This window comes from Peromyscus maniculatus, chromosome 3, assembly GCF_049852395.1.
Source record: "Peromyscus maniculatus bairdii isolate BWxNUB_F1_BW_parent chromosome 3, HU_Pman_BW_mat_3.1, whole genome shotgun sequence".
Lineage (NCBI taxonomy): Eukaryota > Metazoa > Chordata > Mammalia > Rodentia > Cricetidae > Peromyscus > Peromyscus maniculatus.
In genome coordinates this window covers 100,316,565-100,338,803 of record NC_134854.1, presented here as the reverse complement: position 1 = coordinate 100,338,803, position 22,239 = coordinate 100,316,565, and the positions used below count along the sequence as shown (strand labels likewise).

At 39.6% G+C, this 22,239-nt stretch overlaps 1 protein-coding gene and 1 pseudogene across 1 annotated transcript; one reads left to right on the top strand and one right to left on the bottom strand.

Moving 5' to 3' along the window:
• Window positions 1-3,257: 3,257 nt before the first annotated feature.
• Window positions 3,258-6,350, top strand: LOC121828324 (pancreatic beta cell growth factor-like; annotated as a pseudogene).
• Window positions 6,351-10,739: 4,389 nt separating this feature from the next.
• LOC102916811 (regenerating islet-derived protein 3-beta-like) lies at window positions 10,740-13,375 on the bottom strand. Its single transcript, XM_006997526.4, has 6 exons — window positions 13,329-13,375; window positions 12,960-13,040; window positions 12,312-12,430; window positions 11,993-12,130; window positions 11,277-11,403; window positions 10,740-11,013 (listed from the first exon to the last, which is right to left on the bottom strand). The coding sequence occupies exons 2-6, from the start codon at window positions 13,033-13,035 to the stop codon at window positions 10,946-10,948; spliced, it is 528 nt and encodes a 175-aa protein (XP_006997588.1). The 5' UTR covers window positions 13,036-13,040; window positions 13,329-13,375; the 3' UTR covers window positions 10,740-10,945.
• Window positions 13,376-22,239: the final 8,864 nt, after the last annotated feature.

The window sequence follows — 22,239 nt, the reverse complement described above, 5'->3', positions numbered from 1 at the left end:
TGTGTTAAATTATGACTGAACTAAGATCAATACACAACATTCTCATTTTTCAGTGTCTCTATGTAGCCCAGCTGTCTTGGGGTTCTTCCTGCCTCAGCCTCCTAAGGGCTAGGATGACACCCATGCCCCACCATGCCTTATTTCATGTTATATTTAAGTGGTCAGGTTCTTACTTAACTAAAAGTTATTATTTTCATCTTTTTTTTATTTCATGAGGAAGACAAGCCTCTTCTCTCAAAGAGTTTCTTACCTTTTGGACTTTAATGATTATACCCACAAGTTGGTATAATCTAATTTATTTCATGTATTTGTGAAATAAATGCTATATGTTAAACAGGGTTCTTAAACTGTCCTCTCTCAAGACTCCTATAGCTTAAAGTTCACAGAGAAAATGCTTGAATGTTTATTCAGTGATCTGAAGCTAATCCGGTATGCCCAAGATCCTGGGGATAAGCCTCTACACCACAGACAGGGTGAAACTACAAAAGCTTTAGGCTAGGAATGCAAATTAGTCATCCAGTATTTTCTGGTATGTGCAAGGCTCTGCTTCACTTGTTAATACCTCAAAGCAAGTAAAAGAGATGCAAATTTTTTGCTGCATGTGAAGTAGATAGATAGATAGATAGATAGATAGATAGATAGATAGATAGATAGATAGATAAGAACAAAAGGCCTTACATATGATAGAATTGTCCTTCAGGATCCTTGGGACATTAGTTCTAGGACCCCTCTAATCACCAAAATCCAGAGTCCTCAGGGACCCCAAATCCAAAGATGTTTAAGTTCTTTACATAAAATTGCATAGTGTGTGCATATAATTCTTGTGCATTCCCTTGTATGTTATAAATCATCTCTAGATTACTTATAATAACTTAAACAACATAATTACTACATAAATATTTGTTATGCTATAATATTTAAAAATGACAAGAAAGATTCTGTACATGTTCAGCACAGATGAAAATTTAAAAATATTTTACCTACCATTGACTGAATTTGTATGTGTAATACTTCTGAAATAAAGGAATTATTGTTGTCTATAGATAGGTAAACAGTAATAGACTGCAAAATGTTAACTTTTAAAATATTTACTAATTCACAAGGGTTATTGCTTTGAAACAACTGAACAAATTTCCCATATATGAACCACTGAATTTTCTGTTTGTTCATTTAGAAAATGCAAGGAAATCATGACTTACCACACAACTGCACAGCAGTCTGTCTTAGATAATGCTAACATTGAGTTTCAATATCAGACTTCCCACACTGTCGCACAGACTATGACAACAGGTGCTTAAAAGCAGATCTTTAACTCCATTAGTTATTCCATGGAGTCATCGAGTTCAAGGGCATTTAGAAAAGAATATGTCTTTTGACGGTGGCAAATGTGTAGATGTAGTTGACACAGTGTGATGATGCTGACTTACTTAACATATACTTTTTAGCCATTTTTTCTTTTCCTTATTGGATAAAAATGTCAGCACAGTGGAACCGATAATAACATTTAGCATATATGCCATAAAAAGTAGGAGGCTGGAGTGATAGCTTGGCAGGTGATCGCACATACTGTTCTATGATATGGCACCCTCTTCTGGTCTTCTTGGACACCTGATGCACATGCATAGACTCACACAGATATACACTCACATACACATACACACAGACACATGCATGCATGTTGTTTAAAAAAAATCTTTAAAGGAAAAGAAAACTGGAATCATTTTGAAAGTCTTAAAACCCCATGCTATCCTGAGGTATAATTCTGAGCTGAAAACTCATTAGCAAACTCCCATTTAGTATTCACAAATGGAAGTAGCCAGAATCTAATCTATTCAGCTGTTGTTTGTTTGTGGTGGTATTGTGTTCCCCAAAATATTGTGCACGCTAATAAACTTATCTGGGGTCAGAGACAGAACAGCCACAATATTAAACATAGAAGTTAGGCAGTGGTAGCACATGCCTTTAATCCTAGAATTCCAGAGGCAGAAATCCATCTGTTCAAGGATACAGCCAAGCATGGTGACTCACACCTTCAATCCCAGAAAGCGAGCCTTTAATCCCAGGGAGTGGTGGTAGAAAGCAGAAAGTTATATAAGGCGTGAGGACCAGAAACTAGAAGCAGTTGGCTGGTTAAGCATTCAGGCTTTTGAGTAGCAGTTCAGCTGAGACCCATTCTGGATAAGGACTCAGAGGCCTCCAGTCTGAGGAAACAAGACCAGCTGAGGATCCGCTGAGGTGAGGTAGCTGTGGCCTGTTCTGGTGCTTCATCTTCCAGTTCACCCCAATACCTGACTCAGGTTTGATTTTATTAATAAGAACTTTTAAGATTCCTGCTACAGTTGTTCCTTAAAATCCTGGCTACCATGTTGACTCAGTGGTTACTTTAAACTTTATTTCCTCCTAAAAAGTTGAAGCAACCATTTGAATTAGGAATTGAACTTTGTATTAAATACTTGATCTCCATCACTCAACAAATCATGTTTTAACACCAAATTTTGCCCTTTTGATGCATCTTTAATCTTATTAGGTAGGTATAAAAATGCACCTTTAGCTACAGAAGTCAGTTCTTCAGTACAACTGAAAATGCAGTTCTGATTTTATACAAATATACACAATTCTTTTGAAAACTAAAAATTGTAATTTTTATACTTTTTTTTTTACAGAACTGCATAATCTACAGCATGAGGCTGCCTGTGTTTACCTAACTTTCCCAGAATTTGACACCTGGTAGAGGGTGGCAGGATTTGAAACTCGACCTGCATCTGAGGACAGAGCTGGCCTAACAGGAAAGGAGCCACATGTGTGGCAGTTCCCAGTCTTTGCCGTGAAAAGTCCTGCATTCTTACTGGAAACCTCTTTGAATCCATGCCAAGCACTACTCACCACCCTGGCCCGCATAAGCACTCACTCATTCACTTGGATGCCCCTCCCACAGTCACCTCTGTCCTGACACACCATCCCAGTTCTCTGTAAGATCAGAGAGACTGACAGGGAGTCACCTGTTACATGCAGGAGAAGGTGGAGTAAGTTCTCTAACCTCACAAGGTTATGCTCTGAAACTCAACAGAGCTGGGAGCTGAAAGGTGAATGTGGGTTCTCCATTTTGTTCCAGAACAGGAGAGAGATCAGACCCAAATGAGTGCTTCCCTGCAGAGCCAGACAAACAGAAAAAAAAAAAAAAGAGGTGGAGGTCTCCTTCCATGTCCTCCCTGACCACATGCCCATCAGGGGCTTATTCCTTCTCCCTCACAGATACCATGATGCCTCCCAAGACCCTCTGTAGCATGTCCTGGATTCTGCTTTCCTACCTGATAATCCTTTCTTGGGTGCAAGGTAAAGTTGCTCTGCATCTAGCACTTGGTTCTCTATGAGTGTTGAGCGGCCAGGGGAAGAGAAAAGGCTCTGGAGGGTCTCCTGTGTTAAGTATGAGGAATATCCCCACAGGAAATCTTCCTTATCCTTCCTCCCTCTGGATAATGGGGGAGGTAGGATATACCACAGTGTTTCTTTGTCATGGAAGGAAAGTTTCCCATGTTGTCAGCAGGCCTTAATTTGTGTTTGGCAGGTTAAAAAAGGCAAACGGAAATGTCAGGAATGAACTCTAAGGAAGAAGAGAGAGGACAGAGGATGAACCCCCACAGCCTGTAACCCCAGCAAAGGGAGAAAATAAAAGGCTATTAAATGCAGGAAGGATAAAATAAAAACTCAGGCTTTTCCACATGAAGAAGTCTTTCTAAATTAAAAACCTAAAGTTGGGGATATGATAGCTCCATCAGTAAAGTGCTTGTTAAACAAGCACAAGGACCCACATGGAATACCCAGAACCCATGCAGATGAAACTCGGTGGTGCATGTTTTTAATCCAAGCACTAGAGAAATGTGTACAGAAATATCCATGGGGAATCACTGGATGGCCACTCTAGCAATGTCCATGACCCCCAAGTCCATTAGAAACCCCTTTAAAAAAATACAATATGAATAGAGACTGAGGAAAGACACTTGAGACTGATCTCTGGCATTCATGTCTACATGCTCATGTATACTCCTGCACAAACACCCCCCAAACACACACACACACACACACACACACACACACACACACACACACATGCACACACACATGAGAGAGAGGGGGGGAGGGAGGGAGGGGGAGAGAGAGAGAGAGGAAAGAGAGAGAGAGACAGAGAGAGAGACAGAGAGAGAGAGAGAGAGAGAGAGAGAGAGAGAGAGAGAGAGAGAGAGAGAGAGAATTCACTACCTGAGAATTTGGGAAAGGGTAAAAGTGGGAACTCAGGATTAGAATCATAATTTCAAGTGAGGCTTCAGAAGCATTTTTCAAAGTTGACCACCTTTCTCTTATCTCCACCCTCTTATTCACTCCATCACTGTCCATATCTCATACAAAACCAGGTGAAGAATCCCAAATGAAAGCACCTTTTCCATGCATCAGCTGCCCCCAAGGCTCCCATGCCTATGGCTCCTATTGCTCTTCACTAATCCCACCTTGTTATCTTGATAGCATGGATCTGGACTAATGCAGAAGTGAGCGATGACAGACATGGTTGGGAGCAGTAGAAGAAAGTACTTCTGGGTCAAGAGGAGCGTTGAATTTCAGTCTTCATGGTTTAGTTGAGTAAGATGAACCCATTCTCTCATCTCTTCTCTACAATTCCCTGGTGGAATTTTAATATCTTTTCCATTCTGTCCTTCAAACAGCTGGCCTGCCAGATTCATTTCTCAGGACATCTGGCATTTCTGCTCAGGACTGGTGAAACTACCTCCATGTCCTCCCTGGTAAAGAACAGTTTGGCTACCTACCAATACATCTGAATTGGACTCCATGATCGCACACATGTGCGATCCTATCTTTGCCTTGCTTTTCCCCCACAGTGACTTTTATCCCCGTGGAAGACTCCCTCTGACTCCCCAGAAAAAAAAATAGGTCATAGATCTTGAATGTTGGGTGGCATTAGAGCAAGGAAAATATCAGCTGAAGAGCTGAGTGCTGTGGGATGTTCTGTATGCTGTGAATGTGTTGCTCTGATTGGTTGATAAATAAAATGCTGATTGACCAGTAGCCAGGCAGGGAGTGTAGGTGTGATAAAGCAGACAAGGAGAATTCTGGGAAGAGAAAGACTGAGTCAGGAGATGTCAACTTGATGTCCAGGGAGCAGCATGTAATGGCACATAGGTAAAGCCACAGAATACATGGTGACATATAGATTAATAGAAATGGGCTGAGTTTAAGTGTAAGAGCTAGTCAGTAGTTAGCCTGAATTAATGGCCGAGCAGTTTTAATCAATATAAGCTTCTGTGTGTTTACTTGGGTCTGAGCAGCTGCAGGACTGGTGGGTGAGAGAGATGTGTCCTGACCACAGGCCAGGTGGGACACAGGAAAAATTCATCTGTAGTTGAGCTCTGTGGAAGTCTCAGACTTCCCATGAAGTTTGTATGCATGTTGTTGACTTTTTCTAAGTTCTCACATGAGACCTTGGAAGACAGTTTCATCAACCTCAGAGAATCTGCACATATAATTTCAGGTAATACTGAACAAAGAAATGTTCCATATTTTCCCTTTATAATATAGATTTTTGTTCGTTTGTTTCTGAAGAAACCTCAAATGTCCCACCAGTTGTACTTAACAAGAACAGATCAATTTCAGTAAATCCCAATTTTATTCCATAGATTCTGGGGTTTGTAAATAAGACTAAGGACTACTGGAATAATATTCTACTAGAAGTCTCTTGGCAATTGGGTATGATCATACCAAGTGTGGGAAGACTTTTCACCATTGCATTTTCAGAAGCACTTTCAACGAACAGGTGTTTCAGCAAAGGTATCATGCAAACAGAGTGCTAATGAATCTTTGCCATCCACTGCTTCCCACTTTATAGGGTGCACTACCTATTGGAAATGGACGGAAGTGGAGCAGCTCTGATGTGCTGACCTACTATAACTGGAAGAGGAACCCCTCTATTGCTGCAGACCTTGGTTATTGTGCAGCTTTGTCTCAGGCCGCAGGTAAGACAGGTAAAAGCCAGCTCTGACAAAACTCATCTTCTCACATCCAGTTTGACCTCTTGGACATGACTGGGATCTGGGAAATAGTGTGGACTTGTGCTCTGCCATCTTATTTCATGGTTCCTTTTTGTCTCCTCCCCTTGGAGATGCAACAGTGATTAGCATGAGGGATATCTAAATCCAGAGCAGAGATTGAATTGTCCTTTCTTTGCATTCACAGGTTCACCTGCCCCCATTCCTTTTACCTCTTATCTCTCTGTAGGATATCAGAAGTGGAAAGATTGCAATTGTGAAACACAGCCTCGCTATGTCTGCAAATTCAAGGGCTAGGGCAGTTCTAATTTCAACAGCTTGAACATATTCTAAAGCTCACATGAACAAGGGAGCTTGTATGAAGATTCACCCAGAAAGAGCAAGTTCTAACACACACACACACACACACACAGACACACACACACACACACACACCTAACCCTTCATCTTATCTCTACTGTTCTTCCACCAGTACATTCTCTGGGGACTGTAACCTAAAGATTCAGAACAACAATAAAACGTAGTCAATAATCTGTTCTTTTGCGCTCCATTTTTGCAGTAATGTTGTATGAAGTGTTGCAGGGTAGTTACACAAGGGAACTCTGGTAATCCCTACCTCCCAGTTCCAACCATTGTTCCTAAGAACCAATATCTAACTATGTGTCTGCTGGTATACTGCAATAAAAGTGTGGACAGGGTTCATGGAAGGTGATGTTGTGAACAGATGAAGGCATTGTACTCCCTTCTCACTGACTGTCCATACATAATCTTCATGTTTGGATACATGGAGTCTGATGTTGTTTGAGTAGTCTACCTCAAATATCATCTTTGTAGGATAACTTTTAGCAAAATTCACTCTACCTTCAATAATCAAACTTTCATAGAATATGGTTTAAAAATATTACTTCCATGGACTTACCATAAGGGTGCAGGTAGAGAGTTCTGGACCTTCTTATTCCCTCATTTCCAATAAAATGTCAAAAATTTAAATGGAAAATTGATATCATGTTAAAAGTTAAGAGGAGAAGAAAAAAGAAGACAATAATTGACATTAGAAGGAAAGAAAGAACATGGGAAAGGAAGACAAAAGATAAAAGAAAAGAAAAATGGGACATTGAAAAAGTTCACTAGAGAAAAAAACAGCAAAATATTGGTTTGTTTTCTTTAATGTTAAAGTCCACACATAGGCTAGAAAAAGTCTATACAGGTAAAATCTATCAAAAGATTATAAAAATATCAATAAAAGCTGAGCAGTGGTGGTGCACACCTTTAATCCCAGCACTTGGGAGGCAGGGCCAGGTGGATCTCTGTGAGTTCCAGGCCAGCCTGGGCTACCAAGTGAACTCCAGGAAAGGCGCAAAGCTACACAGAGAAACCCTGTCTCGAAAAACCAAAAAAAAAAAAAAAAAAAAAAAACCAAAACCAAAACAAAAACAAAAACAAAACAACTCATCCATTTCTCCATCATTGGGTGATCCCCGTGTCTTTCTTGGGGTCCTGTTTTCCAGGTAGCCTCACTGGTGATGTGAGTAGCAGTCCAGTCATCCTTGTTCCACATCTAGTATCCTCCTATGAGTGAGTACATACCATATTTGTCTTTCTGAGTCTGGGTTACCTCACTCAGGATGACTTTTTCTAGATCCATCCATTTGCCTGCAAACCTCATGATGTCATTGTTTTTCTCTGCTGAGTAGTATTCCATTGTGTATATGTGCCACAATTTATTTATCCATTCTTCAGTTGAAGGGCATCTAGGTTGTTTCCAGGTCTTGGCTGGACATGAGTGGGAGCAATGAAGGCGAGGGTTGAGGGAAAGAGAGCGGGAGATCCCACCTGGATCAAGAACAGAGAGGGAGAACAAGGAATAGGAGACCATGGTAAATGAAGACCACATGAGAAAAGGGAGAAACAAAGTGCTAAAGAGGCCCACAGAAATCAGCAAAGATACCCCCACAAAAGACTGCTGGCAATGGCCGAGAGACAGCCGGGACTGATCTACTCTGGTGATGGGATGGCCAAACACCCTAATAGTTGTCCCAGAACCCATTCAAGTACTGAGGAATCTGGATGCAGACATCCACGGCTAGGTCCCCCGTGGAGTGCTGGGAGTCTAATTAGTGAGAAAGAGGAGGGTTTATATGAGCGAGAATTGTTGAAACCAAGGTTGGATAAAGCACAGGGACAAATAGCCAAACGAATGGAAACACATGAACTATGAACCAAAGGCTGAGGGGCCCCCAACTGGATCAGGCCCTCTGAATAGGTGAGACAGTTGATTGGTTTGATCTGTTTGGGAGGCATCTAGGCAGTGGTACCAGGTCCTGGGCTCACTGCATGAGATAGCTGTTTGAAACCTGGGACTTATACAGGGATGCTTGGCTCAATCTGGGAGGAGGGGACTGGACCTGCCTGGATTGAGTCTATCAGGTCGATCTCAGTCCTCGGGGGTGGCCTTGATCTGGAGGTGGTGGGAATGGGGGGTGTGCTGAGGGGAAGGGGAAGGGGGCAGGAAGGGGGAGAACAAGGAATCTGTGGCTGTTATGTAGAACTGAATAGTATTGTAAAATAAAATAAATAAAAGAAAAAACATCAAACAAATCAATAAAAATAAAAATTTCCTTTAAGTCATAGTGCTTGAGTTGAGTGAGTCAGAAAGACTACTCTAGCAAAGTTTTTCCCTGTGCTTCAAAAGCTGTGTGTGTCATTAACAGAGTAAACATTGGGTGCTCTCTGCTTCCATACTGTTCTTACCTAGTAGCTACCAGGGGACTAGTGCTAGTGACCTTTGACTGGAGGTGGTCTGAATGAGTCTCATCTTTACTGTGTACTGGAGCAATTGTCCCACAATGCAGAGCTCTACACGTAATGATTTTCTACTGTGATCTTTGTTCTGCCTGTGTTTCCCATACCTGTTGGAACTCCTCAGATGTTCTTTTAATAGAAGGTACCTCATAGCTCTACCAGTTACTCACTACTGTTGTGTCCTGGATCTGTCTTCAAGTGACAGTTTTTTTAAAGTTGGGTGTGGTGTCTATGTCTGTAATCTCAGAACTGGGGAAGCAAAGAATGATAGATCTCAACCACTGGGGATGAACTGAGGAATTTCAGGCCACTTGAGATACCCCATATTATAAAACAAAGTAGACAGATCCTGAGTACTAACACTACCTTGGCACCTTAAAAACACAGGGGTTATCACTGATACATGTGTACATGCACACTCACACACAAAAAATAAATAAATAAAATATTAATATCAGGGTTTGTGTGGTCCCACATCCCAGGTCAAGACTTACAAGGGGTTTCTTAGCTTTTTCTACTCTAGAAAAAATAGGTAGTATAAAAGATGGAGAAGTTGGATAAATACTTTGCCTAAGCTGTGGTAAGAATTAAGTGTTTTAAGGCTGACTTTAAGGTGTCATTTTTCTCCTCCTTCAGACAGGTCTTGAAGAGATTATTCTTGTCTTTTACCATGAGAACTTGATGAATGCTGTGAGAAAAAATTCCCATGGGAATGCTGGAGTCTCCCTGGAAATAGAGACTGCAAGAGTGTCCTCCCCTCACCAAGGACCCACACTTAGCCTTAAGCCTTTCTCCCAATGTCTTATAGGTGTAGAGGGAGGAAGAAGCTATGCCCGTGGCTCTTCTGTAAACACCAGAAAAGGGATCTTCCCTGATGATTACATTCTCTCGTTAGTCCCAAAAAATTTGTTAAAGTACTTTCAGATTTTCTTTTTGTCTTGTTGGAAAGAGATCAAGAAGGTTCTAGAGTCTTTATGCCTGCACTATTCTGGTAAATCCATTTTATTTTACTATATTCAGTAAAAATTACCATTCATACAGATTGCATTTTTTAATGTTAGACTTCAAGTATGATTCTTGAAGTATTGAAATCATCAGCCATCAGCCCCCAACTGGAGCACTGACTGGGAGGAAGTCGCAGTATAATCCTCAATGAGGATGGCCTACATTCTTAGTTACAATGCAGTGGTAAGCATGCACTCTTAGGCACTGTCTGTACGCATGGAACTGAGTAGCAATTGTCAGATGTCTCCTCTGCCATCCTGACAACCTTTGTCTTATTTGTCACTTGAATATTTTGGTTTCCATTTTCATGTCTTTGCAGAGTTTGTGTATGTTTCTTGTTTTTTGTTTATTTAGCTATTTGTTTGGTTGTTTTTTAAAGTGATAGAGGGAAAAGATCACGGAGTTGGGTGGGTAGGAAGGTGGGGATAATCTGGAAAGAGTTGGGGGAGGGGATAAGTGTGATCATAATATATTGTATGCAAAATTTTTTCAATTAAAAAATGGTGCGCAGGGCCAGAAAGATGGCTTGGTGGGTTAAAGTTTTGTTTCTCAATCTTGATGACCTGAGTTGGTTTGCCTTCATATTCAGGGAAATTATTAAACATAACTGGATGCAGAGGCTCCCATCTGTAAATTCAGGATTCCTATGAAGAGATGGGAATCAGAGGAATTAGGACAATTCCTCTGACCCTTGTAAGTTGGCTGTGTGGCAAAAATAAAAGAGACTCTGTCTCAACAGAGAGAAGGCAAGAAATGATTCCCAAAAGTTACCCTCTGATTTCCATGGGCACACTGTGGTATTCACACACCCATACTCACATGTATACATAACATAGAAATTGATGATAATTAAAATTTTTAATGGACCACAAACACTCAAAGTGTGACTAAAGTTTTATTATTGCTCTCTGAGACTTCAGGCCACAACATATACAGAAATGACTAAGGCAAGATCTGGAAAGAGCAGATGAGGGATCTGATGTGGACCGTGGATAAAACATGTTCTTCCTGAGTGAGTCTTCATATTTAGTCTCTTGTCCATGATGAGCTCCAGGACAAATTTTGGTTATTTGTTTCGGGTAAGGCTAACCACTGAATTTGCAGACATAGGGCAACTTCATATCACAGATATTATCTCTCCATTTCAGAAATCCTGGAAAGAGAAAGAGGGTTAAGTATTGAGCACTGTGGATCTTGAGAATGTAATGAAAAAAAAAAATGCCTAAATCTGTGGCTTCAACTTAGAAGTCACTTCCTCATGCTCACTAGTGGTATAACCCAGAAAAAGGAGATATCCAAGAAACCAATAAAGAAGATGAGAGAGAACAAGATCACATTCCATTTCCTAACTCAGAGGTATCCAGGAATGTGAGAAGATGGGTACACCTCTAGGCAAGGTAGCTGTCTCCTTCTTACCTGAAGCTCTTGACAAGCTGCCACAGAAGCCACGGTCTAAGGCAGTGAATGGATTCCTCTCCCAGTTAAAGTAATTCATCACATCACTGTTACTCCACTCCCATCCATCTCCATTGGGTTGTTCACCCTGATGAGGCAGTAACCAGATAAAAGGTAGGGTCCTGAAAGCTCTGCATGTGTGAAACCTCAATGAAACATTGGATTCCCTCCCATCCTCCAAGAACTCAGTAGATCATACACAATTTTCAAGAACATAGCAATAGAAATTATTATTGTCTTTGCTTCTATTTATAAACTCAGAAACTACTGAAAAATTAGGACTCACTAAAATTTCTTTGAAATATAAATAGTGGTAAACTAGCAATGTCTTCTGAAATGGGAGTAGGATGTTTATTCTATAAAGAGAAAATGTAGATTGTCTCTTTATTCTGTATTTCTTGACAACACTGAGTGCAGGCTCCCTGAAACTGAGGGAGAATTCTTCCAATGTCTCATGTGAGACCTTTGTAAAAGTCAGTAACAGGCACATGACCTTCATCTGAAGTCTAGGAATCCTCATAGAGCTCAGCTCTACAACTGACCCTGACGGTTTCCCTTGTCCCAGTGTTACCCACTGTCTGACCTCTGTGTCTTTTAGGCTTCTTTCTGGGAAGGCTGAGCAAGTGTGCCTATGTGAGAATAGCATATGAGAGGACACAAACAAGAGGAAATCATACCAGGGTGGGATCGTGGAGCCCAATCCAGATGTATTGGTAGCTGTTCCCAGTACTCTTCACCAGGGAAGACAGAAATGAAGCCTCGGATCCACTGAGCACAGACACGAGGTGTCCTGAGGGCCTCTTCTGGCAGGCCAACTGTGGGAGCAGCAGAATAAAAAGGAGATTTAAATGTCACTGGATAATGGCAAGGCAGAGGTAGGTAAGGGGACAGGCTATATTGGAAATCAGGTATTCATATCAGGCACAATGAACTAGAGATAATGGAATCCAACATTCCCCCATGATCCACTTGTACTTTCTACCTCCCAAGACTCACTTCTGCATCGAACCATGTCTGTGGTATCCGAAACAAGGCATAACAGTAAGGACCATAAGCCCGGGAGCCCGCGGGACAGCTAATGCGTGGTGAGGGTACTTCTTTCGGGGAGTCTTCACCTGGAGTGGAGTAAGATAAATCAAGCAATGAAAAGTGGGATTTAGATGGGTCGGTCAAAATAGGGGCTATTTTTAGTAGACTATTTCTTGGAAGGAAATCAATACTAAGCCTTCTTGTCTTTGAAACTTTTTTTTTTTGTAATCAACAGATGAAGTCAATGGTGCAGCCTCATTTTTCTCTTCCTTTCTATATATTAGTTCATGACTCTACCAACTCTGGGCTGATAGACTTAACTTCAGTTGTCCATCTACAGTCTTCCATAGAGTTCATTGTTAATCATCATTTTTCCCCTATCATCCTACCAACATAAATTATAGCATCCTAACAAAATGATAAATCTTGTCCTTTACTGGTGACAGACCACCATGAGACTTTCCACAGCCAATGATCTGGAGGAATGCAAGATGGTGGAGCTGTTGCAGCAGGTTTCCTATATGGATATTTCTCATAATTCTTCATGAGACTTTCATCTGCTCCCTGACTCTCAACACTCACAGGAACTTGGTGCTAGAGGCAGAGAAGTCTTACCTTGCACCTGAGATAAGAGCATCAGGCAGGAGAGCAGCATCCAGGACAGGCTGGCAAGGGCTCTGCGAGACAACATCTTGTCTGTGAGGGAAGAACAATCAGAGTCACTCCAGGTAATGTGGTTAGAGAGGACATGTAGAAAGAACCATGCTTTCCTTCTTTTACTAGTTCTGTAAGGATATACTGACTATCCTATCTTCCCCCTGTGGTCCAGAAATCCATGTTTCCTTCTTTCTCTGAAAGCTCCATAGGTAGCCTTGATTGAGTCACAAAGCTCTGCATTATGCGAGAGCAAGAACTCTGGAACACCTTCTTCTAGTGAGGGGTGAACCCCTGCAAGGCTCTCATCATCTTTCAGCTCCCACTTACCCTTCTTGCAGAAATCTGGAGTGGTTTGTCAGGGCAGAGATGACTCTGCTTTTATAACAGGATTTGAGGGAGGGACATCCAAGAGAATAACTGGAATGCTGATGCAGGTTAGGATGGTGGGTAGTGCTTGGCATGGACTAAAGGAAGTTCCCAGAAAGAGCAGGAGTCTCTTCCTGGAAAAGATGGAAAAAATTCACAAATATTACCTCCTTCCTGTTAGCAGTCCTGCTTTACTCAGGTGTGAGTGAAGTTTAACCTTCCACACCCTCTTCTAGATAGTCCATTCCAAGAAACACAAGTGAACAGCAGCAGCATTGGGGTACAAATTATGCTCTGTCATAGTTTTTAAATATTATTACCTGATGAGTTAAGGGAAATAAAAGTGAGAGTTAAGGAAAATAAATGTAAAAGTGTAAATAGAATCAATCTGGAAAGCCTCACTTGTATTGACATTTCTTTATACTTGTCTGGAATACTTAAAATGGCTTAGTAAGAACTGAGTATATAAGGAATTTTAGTTATAAATTAATTGACAACAAAGGATAAATTAATGCTAAAAGGTGAAATAATGATTTAGATATGCTGATACAGCTTCATATTAGTATGTAAAGTCAGCTTTCAATAAGTCAACATTCTTGTTAGAAACTTAAGAAAAACCAGCTGAACATATTTACCTGGCATGTACTTTTCTAAGGTTACAAATAAATTTCTGTTCATTGTACTCTAGTCTGGCAATTTGTTGCCTTGGGGAACCATCCACAGAGTGGGATCTCACATTCACTGGGATCATGTAGACCCTTTCACAGTAACTGTATAAGTCTACTCTTCACTTCATACTCAGTGTTTATTGACAGTTCTCACTCTGTGACATCTATACTCATGGTTCCAAAGAAATGATCTAGTGGTTTAGTTTTGATTAAGGCAGGGTCATCAGCCTGTGTCCTTCACACTTATATATATTTAAGTAACAAATAGCCATTGACAGGCAAGTCCTTCAATCCAAGATACTCAAGAGGCCGAGGCAGAAGGATTGAAAGTTTAAGAGCTGTCTGGGCTAAAAGATAAGTTCAAGGCCAATATGGGCATCTTATTAAAGAACCTATCTCAAAGCAGAAAATAAAAATAGGCCTTTAAGTGTAAGTTGGTGGTATAATATTTGCCTACCATTTGCAATGCCTTGGTTTCCATCCACAGTAGCACATTCACACACACACACACACACACACACACACACACACACACACACACACACACAAAGATATCATCACCTTGAAGTACTCCTTAATTAGATTAAACAGAGACAGAAATAGTTCATTGAAGTAAATGTTAACCCCTGTGTGCAAATGTTTTAATAGTCTTTATGACTAAATGGAAAATATGCATACTGAACTACAATGATTGCTTTCTAGAAAAAAATAACAATTCTAACAAACATGTAACTCATTGTTTTGTATACAGCACCTTGATTCTTTGATATAGCAGTCCTAACAGATGAATAGCATCTGTAGACCAGTGTTGACTCCTTGTTTCAATAAACCAAAGAGGAAACATTAATTGTGAGATAGGTGGTGCACACTTCTCTTTTTCATCCCTTAGAGCATTTCCATCCTTTATTTTATTTATTCTTGTGCTATAATCACCCAAAAGCCTGTCATGCCATTCCTTTAAAAATATTATAGTTAATATTGGTTGAAAGAAGGAAAATAACTGTATCTTCTCCATAAGTTTTCAAAACTTTTCTTGAAACAGCTGTGTACCTGGACCTCTGCCACTCCTCTTTACCCTGGACAGTGTTAACGTTTCTGGTGGGACACCTCTGATGGAAATCAATTCAGACAAGCTTTGCCCCATAAAGTCTTTATTTATCCTTTGAAAATAACATTTCAGTCAATAAAAATTCCATTTTGTATCTGTCTCTTCTGCCAGTACATTTGCTAGTTCATTCCACTCAATTTTCTTCCTGAAAGTCTTGTTTGATTATTATACTTCTTTTATATGTAAGCTATTACTCAAATAGCTGACTACTTTCAGGATTTTTCTGTCTGCTCTTGGTAATCTGCAAACTGAATATTATGCATCTAAGTCAAGCTTGTGTTACTAATCCTACTTGGGTTTTCTCTGGTATTACTGGATCTAGCAAGATGCACTCTGTCATTGATGTGGGGGCATGTAAAATCATATTTCTTCTGATATATCTCCTACCCCTTTCTCTTTCTCCTCTATGACTAATATTCCTACTGTGTATAAGTTTTATTTTTTTCTGATGGTCTTTGCGTATGCTGCTTCAGGTTTTCATCACATTATCTTTTTCTGTTTTCAAGATGATGTTAAATCCATAAGTTCACTGACTTCTTATAGAATACATGTAGTTGACTTGTAAAACAGCTGTTTTTTCATTTTTCTTCTTGTGTTTTTTATAGAAATGATGTTTGATCCTTTCCTAGAGCTTGCACATCTCTGTATACACTATACAATTTTTTTGAACATAGTATATTTTTTCTAATACATCCTTTATGAAAAGAGGTACTAGTTACTTTTTCCCTACTGATAGAGGAAGGAGGGAATTGTGCTTGGCTCTTCATCACCAGAACCTCATAGGTCATTGTAAGGAAGCAGAAAATTCCATGACAGTACTTCTTGGCAGCAAGAAGTATAGATTATAAGCATCTCACTGTTACTGATGATCTACATTATAAATTCGGGAATTTCTAAAATTGCCTTTCCTAATGGATTATAACACTGAAGATTGAGCAATGTAAGCAGAAACTAAAATGCTTTGGTGATTCTGCAAATAACAAACAACATTTTCTTGGTTACTTCAATTCTCTAATTAGCCTAAAGAAAATCTATTGGTTTAAAGGATCTTCAGATATTTTTCCTTGGACTAAGGATATAATAATTTCTAAGACTTCTTATATCAGCACTACCTATATGTCTGAGTCACATTTTACAAATATCTCCTTCCAAGGTAGATTCGAAATGGAAGAAGAAAATGACTTCATAGAATGGGCAACGACTTCAACTTCTCAGGACATAGCCTCCATGAGCTGGCTCCACACTCCACACAGTAAAAAGTTAAGCATGTATCATTACACATTTCCCCCCAGGCCTGGGTGGAACTGAGGAGCACTTTTCAGTTCAGTTAGCCTCCTCTAAAGAGCCTTACTATAAAAATACAACACAAAAGCACAGACTATGAATGAAAATGTTTATTGTTGTTCTCTGAGAACTCAATCCACCACACACAGAGAAGCAACAGAGAATGGAGAGAAAGAGGGTGTAAGAATGCAGCATGGGAGTCAGATCTGTGAATCTTCACTCTTGCCCCTTTCTTTATGACAAGATTACTGAAAAAAATCGGTTGCTGGCTCCATTTCCTACTCCTTGTACTTTCAGTACCTTACACCTGTAATCTTTCTACTTCAAAAATTCTAGAGAGAGAGGACATAAATTACATGGGGGGTGAATCTTGTGAACCCAGTAAAGCCACATTTCTGACTCTGGTCAAGGTCCTAGTACAGAACAAGCAGATAGAAAAAAGGAGATGAGCAGATGAGAAAGAAAGGAGATGAGACAAGAGAACCAACAAGAAATTTCATAGTTTTGGGGAATTCCCAATGCCAAGACCTAGAAATGGGGTGGGAGAAATGGAAAACACAACTCACAGATGGTTTCTGTTTCTCACCTGTGCCTTTTGACAGGCTCCTGCAATAACCGTGGTCTGAGGCAATGGAAGGATTCCTTTCCTGGTTGGTGTAGCTCAGTATATCAGTATTACTCCCTTCCCATCCATATCCACTGATTCTTGGCCATGTAGAGGAGGGAGCCATCAGAAGAGAATGGCCATTAGGCTCTATGTTCATGGTGCCTTTAGCTGGAAAACTGGGTTCTCTCTTCACCTTCACAGAACTTAGTCTGCTCATCCATATACTACTAAGAGCCAGTTAATAAACTATTCTCTCTGAATTCCTCACTTCAATTGGCAAATCCCAGAAAAGTTGATATAAGTACTTTAAGCCATTGAAATTTATGTTTCAGTCTAAATAAAATTTAGTCTGTATATATGGTTTCCTTTGCATCTGGAAAGGTAGTATCTAATGCCTAAAGAGAAATTATAGATCTTATCTTCATATGGAGTTCACTGGAACCCTACATGCAGCCACTAGAGCTTAAAGTAGAAATTAAACCTCACATGAGAATTGTATAGAAGAAAACAATAGGCTCCTGAGCTCTGTCTAAATGTGAAGATGATCACAGATCTCAGCAACCCAGTTTGCCATGGGCACTTCTTCTTATTGAAGTTGTCACCCAGCATTTAAGCTTTTTGTCCTCTGGGGTTCTTTGAGAGGCACAGAAAAAATAGAAAGGATGGACTTGTGCAAAGATAGCATCATGGCAATCCCTTCAAATATGCTGGTACTTGGTCACATGATTCTTCACCATGAAAGGCAGGGAGGAAGTCTTAGCTTCACTGAGCAGAAACAAAACATGATCCAGGGGCTTCTTCTGAAGGCCAACCTTGTAAGGTATGGGATGAGAAAAAAGTGACCTCTCCTGGCAAATGTCAGGGTAGACATAGGTAAAGGGAGAGGGTTACATGAAAAAAAATGGGGTGTTCATGCTGATTTAATTAAGCACAGAAACTAAAGAAGCATTCCCCCTGTGATTGACAAATACTTTCCACAGTTGTCCCCCACCTCCATAGACACAATTGTCAGCCCTCAAAATCTGCAGCAAACTAAGATTTTGATGTTCTAAATGAAGCATAGCAGTGGGAATCATAGGCCTTGGGGCCATTGAGGCAGTTGATGCATGGAGAAGGTGGTTCTTTCTGATAGGCTTCACCTAGGGTAGGAGGAGATAAATCCAGGGATGGTATGATGGAAAGTGGACATTAGGTGGAGATGTAAATTTAGAAAACATTTATGAGGTTTGTCTTTTGAGACTATCTAAAATCTTGATAATCTCCCACTATTTCTCTCTCAGCTATTCTTGTTCATTAAAAAAGCATATTTTATGAGAAAGTCTTTTTATTTTACTCTTCTCCCTCATTCTAGGGCTAAAAGTTGCCACACTGCACTTCCCATTTCACCTCTTTCACACGGTGTCATTTTAATCGACCCACTGATACAAATTAGAAGTTTCTGATAATGGTTCACTATAAAAGTTCCCATTGTTACTGATCTTGAGAAAGACAGAATAATGGAGAAGTTGTGGACAAGTGTGTGTGTGTGTGTGTGTGTGTGTGTGTGTGTGTGTGTAAACCTTCCTTATCATCAACACATGAGAATCTTAAGAACCTTTACCTGCTTCTTAGCTGTGGACATTCTCAAGGTGCCCAGTGATGCCAGCAGAGAAAGCTAACATTGCCCCTGAAATGGGAGAATAAATGGAAAAAGCAGTACTGAGAACATGCTGGGGGATGGGATGCAGTATCATACCTGTGAGGAAGCAATCAGAGTCACTTAAAGGAATGTGATCATAAAGAAGCCATCCAAACACCCAACTGCCTCTTGCCTGTTGCCCATGTTTAATCTCCTTCCTATTGGTCCCCAGTTCCTTTTAAGTTTTCTATATAAGTAGAGTGTTTATACTCTTTGTTTCCACCGAGAAATCTTGTATCAGGAGTTGTTGAGTTGAAGAATATCCACATTCTCTGATGATGACACTGCTTGTATCCTCTACTACATGAGCAAGAGCCTCTTCTAGGGCTTTTAGCTTTCTTTATCTCCTACAAATCTGACTGTCAACTATCATCTAGAGTAGTTTGTAGTGCCAGCAAATAGAGATTTCATAAGAGTATTTGAAGAAAGGGCACTTATGTGAGTGAGAGGAATGCATAAGATAAGGTCATGGGTAGGGTTCGTCATTGCTTCAGGAAATTTTCCACTACCCCTGGATTTGTTAGGAATACTTCCTCTTTCTAATTAACATGTCAGCTTTTTCTTCAAGTTCCATGAGGATTTTTTTCCCTCAGTTCCTTCTTCACTGTTTGACTATGATATCAATTTTTAGATATTCAAAGTTCATATCAAAATAAATTGCTTATAGAATCACAAGAACTTACATTTAATTTAGATAATATGATCATGTAAATCTGAGTCTTAAGTGTAGTTGAGAAAATAAATTAGAAGTAGTACCAACATTTAAAGTTATATAAGAAACTGAGGTTTAGAGCAGGCATGAGCCAGGTGTGTTATTTCGATAAATAATGGCAAAGGGATAGGAAAAGAGGCAACCAGGCAACCTAACACTTGGTGGGGCTACAGTGACATGATGCAGATGGAGGGAGTAAAGAACAGAGGCTACAGAATATTCAGAGCCAGCATTGTATAAAATCAGTGCAAAACTTCATGGATTATAAAGCCCACCTCTACTTCAACAAGAGGCTACTCAAGCACTCTTGCAAGATGGTCATTGCCTATGATTAAAATTAATTCCACCTCATTTCCATTGGGAAAATAGCCAGTTCCATGTAGATGTGCTAAAAGGGTGCAGTTGTCTGCTTTGTTTTTTAGTTAGGCTGGGAATTTCTTCAGAAATTTGAACATCACACTGCTATTGTTACTACATAGCTTCATCTCTAGTGAGGTTATGAAAGTAAGTTCATACCTTGTAAAATCAGGTCTTAAAAGTCCATGGAACTTCTTTAAGTAATCTAATCATAGCTATAGACATCATATTTATTTCCTAAAAGGATACATGCATTTTTTAAAATAAAATGCACATGGAACTGTAAAGTAAAACCCTGGTAGAGTTATGAGCTTAGGCAGGCAAAGCCTCTTATGTAGGGGCTCAGTAGACAAATTGTAACATTTAAAAATGTCAGAAGACACATTTCAGGGGATGAATTGGAGGGAAAGTGTAGTAGATATGATCATATTTCATTGTATGCACCAATTACATTTCCAAAGAATAAAAAATACTTGCAGGGCTAGGAAGATGGCTCAGCAGTTAAAAGTGTGAGCTGATCTTGCAAAGGATCACAGTTCACTTCCCAGCATCCAAGTTGGGCAGCTCAAAGCTGACTGTAACAACAGTTCCAAGAGATCTGATGTGTGGGAAATGATCCCTTTACAAGAGCCCAGAACCCTTATTCCAAGCATGGCATATGTGGAGAGTTACTGAAAGATGTTGTATCAGGCTACACATCAAAAATATCCTTGAGCTCATCCTTACTGAACATAGTCCAATGAAAAACACTGCTTTAAGATTCAGCAATCATATATGTCCAGGTGTTCCTTTAATCCTTGCATCTTGTTGTAAGGTGATCAGAAAAAGTGACAGAGATAAAACTAGGCTCTATGCTCCTTGTAAAATAAGGCAGAATAACAGACTTTCTAATCTCTAAAACCAATAAGCAAAGTGATTAAAAAACTGGAAATCTGATGTTAATTACTGGAGTTGAGAAAACTTTGTAAATGTAAATAGAATATACAGTTCACTCCCCTCCTGACAATGGCACTGGCATCCTTCTGTAAGAGCACTTTTTTTTTTTTACACTTTCTGTCTCTTCTAAGTTCTAGGCAGACTTTATTCACATTTGGATTAAAAAAGTAAAAGTACTTTTTACATACATAGACTAAGCCATACATAATCTCAAAAAATATAAGAAATAATTAAACAAACCTCAGCCACATTTTGTCTTTAATTGAAATAATATAATAATTCTAATAAACCTTTGGGATACAATGTTTTTAACTGCAATGGAACACCTTTATTTTACTGCTGACTAGCTAGACATGAGAAGTTTGTTCAATTTCTATGCTTACCAAGTTGGCCTTGTGATATTTACAGTTCATTTCTTGGCAAGAAAGAATTTCTTATTCTTGGAATGACCAAAGCTAGATTCTAATGTTTCCTCTGTCAAAAGATAAGAGATCCTCTTTGTACTTTGTATCAATCTTTTCCCCTGTGTCAAATAATGCTTCATGAAATTATATTTAGAATATGAGTGGGAAATGATAGCTTTACAGGAGTTCCGTACTCTTGTTCCAAGCATGGCATATGTGGAGAGTTACTGGAAGATGTATCAGGTTCCACGTCAAAAATATCCTTGAGCTCATTCTTATTGAACAGAATCCACTGAAACACACTGCTTTAAGATACAGTAATCTTATCCAGCTGTTACTTTAGTCCTTGAATCTTATTTTAAGGTGATTAGGAAAAGTGACAAGGATAAAACAAGGCTATATGCTTCTTGTAAAATAAGGCAGAATGACAGATTTTCTAATCTCTGAGGCCATAAGCAAAGCTATTAAAGAACCAGAAAGCTGATGTTGATTACTGGAATTGAGGTAGAAACATGCAATCATTGAACTGTGCCTATCTCATGAACTGTGCCATTATTGGGGCCAATAAAGTTTTTTTTTTTTTTTTATCAGAAAACTATGTTGATTTCATCTGATTTCCAACTCACACACATTGAACTTGGGACAGTTCCATGTTGTATATCATGTTAGCTGTAATGCTAACAAAGTACTCCAATTACATATTTTATAAAGACTGTTGCTCATTGTTAGTTCTTATTTCAGGGAAAACTAGACATAGCAAATGTTCTTCATTCAGGAAAACCAAAGGTTACCTTTCAGTCTCATTATCCTCATGGTTACTCAAACAGCTTGCTCATGTCAGCCTGTCTCTGTACTTCTGAAAATGATTTCATGTACCTTTCAGTAGGAGATTTAAAAAAATCACACTGCTTTTCTTTTTGCCATGAATTATTCTATGAAGTATAATCTAGAGTTAGAAGTAATCACATATTTTCATTTTTCTTAGTGTCTTCTCCTCCTATCCCATCCAGTAGTGCTGGATATTGAACAGGGGACTCATATATGCTAGACAAGAATGTAAATTCTTAAATAAACACCCAGCCTTCTTTGTGCTGTTTATCTTTGAGGCTGGGTCTCCC

Bases quoted from the DNA above. Each gene is read 5' to 3' on its own strand.
- LOC102916811 (XM_006997526.4), bottom strand. From the start codon at position 13,035: ATGTTGTCTCGCAGAGCCCTTGCCAGCCTGTCCTGGATGCTGCTCTCC. The intron at 11,404-11,992 runs GTATGATTTCCT...CTGCCTCATCAG, and splicing joins GGCTCCACGATCCCACCCTG to GGTGAACAACCCAATGGAGA. The intron at 11,014-11,276 runs GTAAGAAGGAGA...TTCTCTTTCCAG, and splicing joins CAGCTTGTCAAGAGCTTCAG to GATTTCTGAAATGGAGAGAT.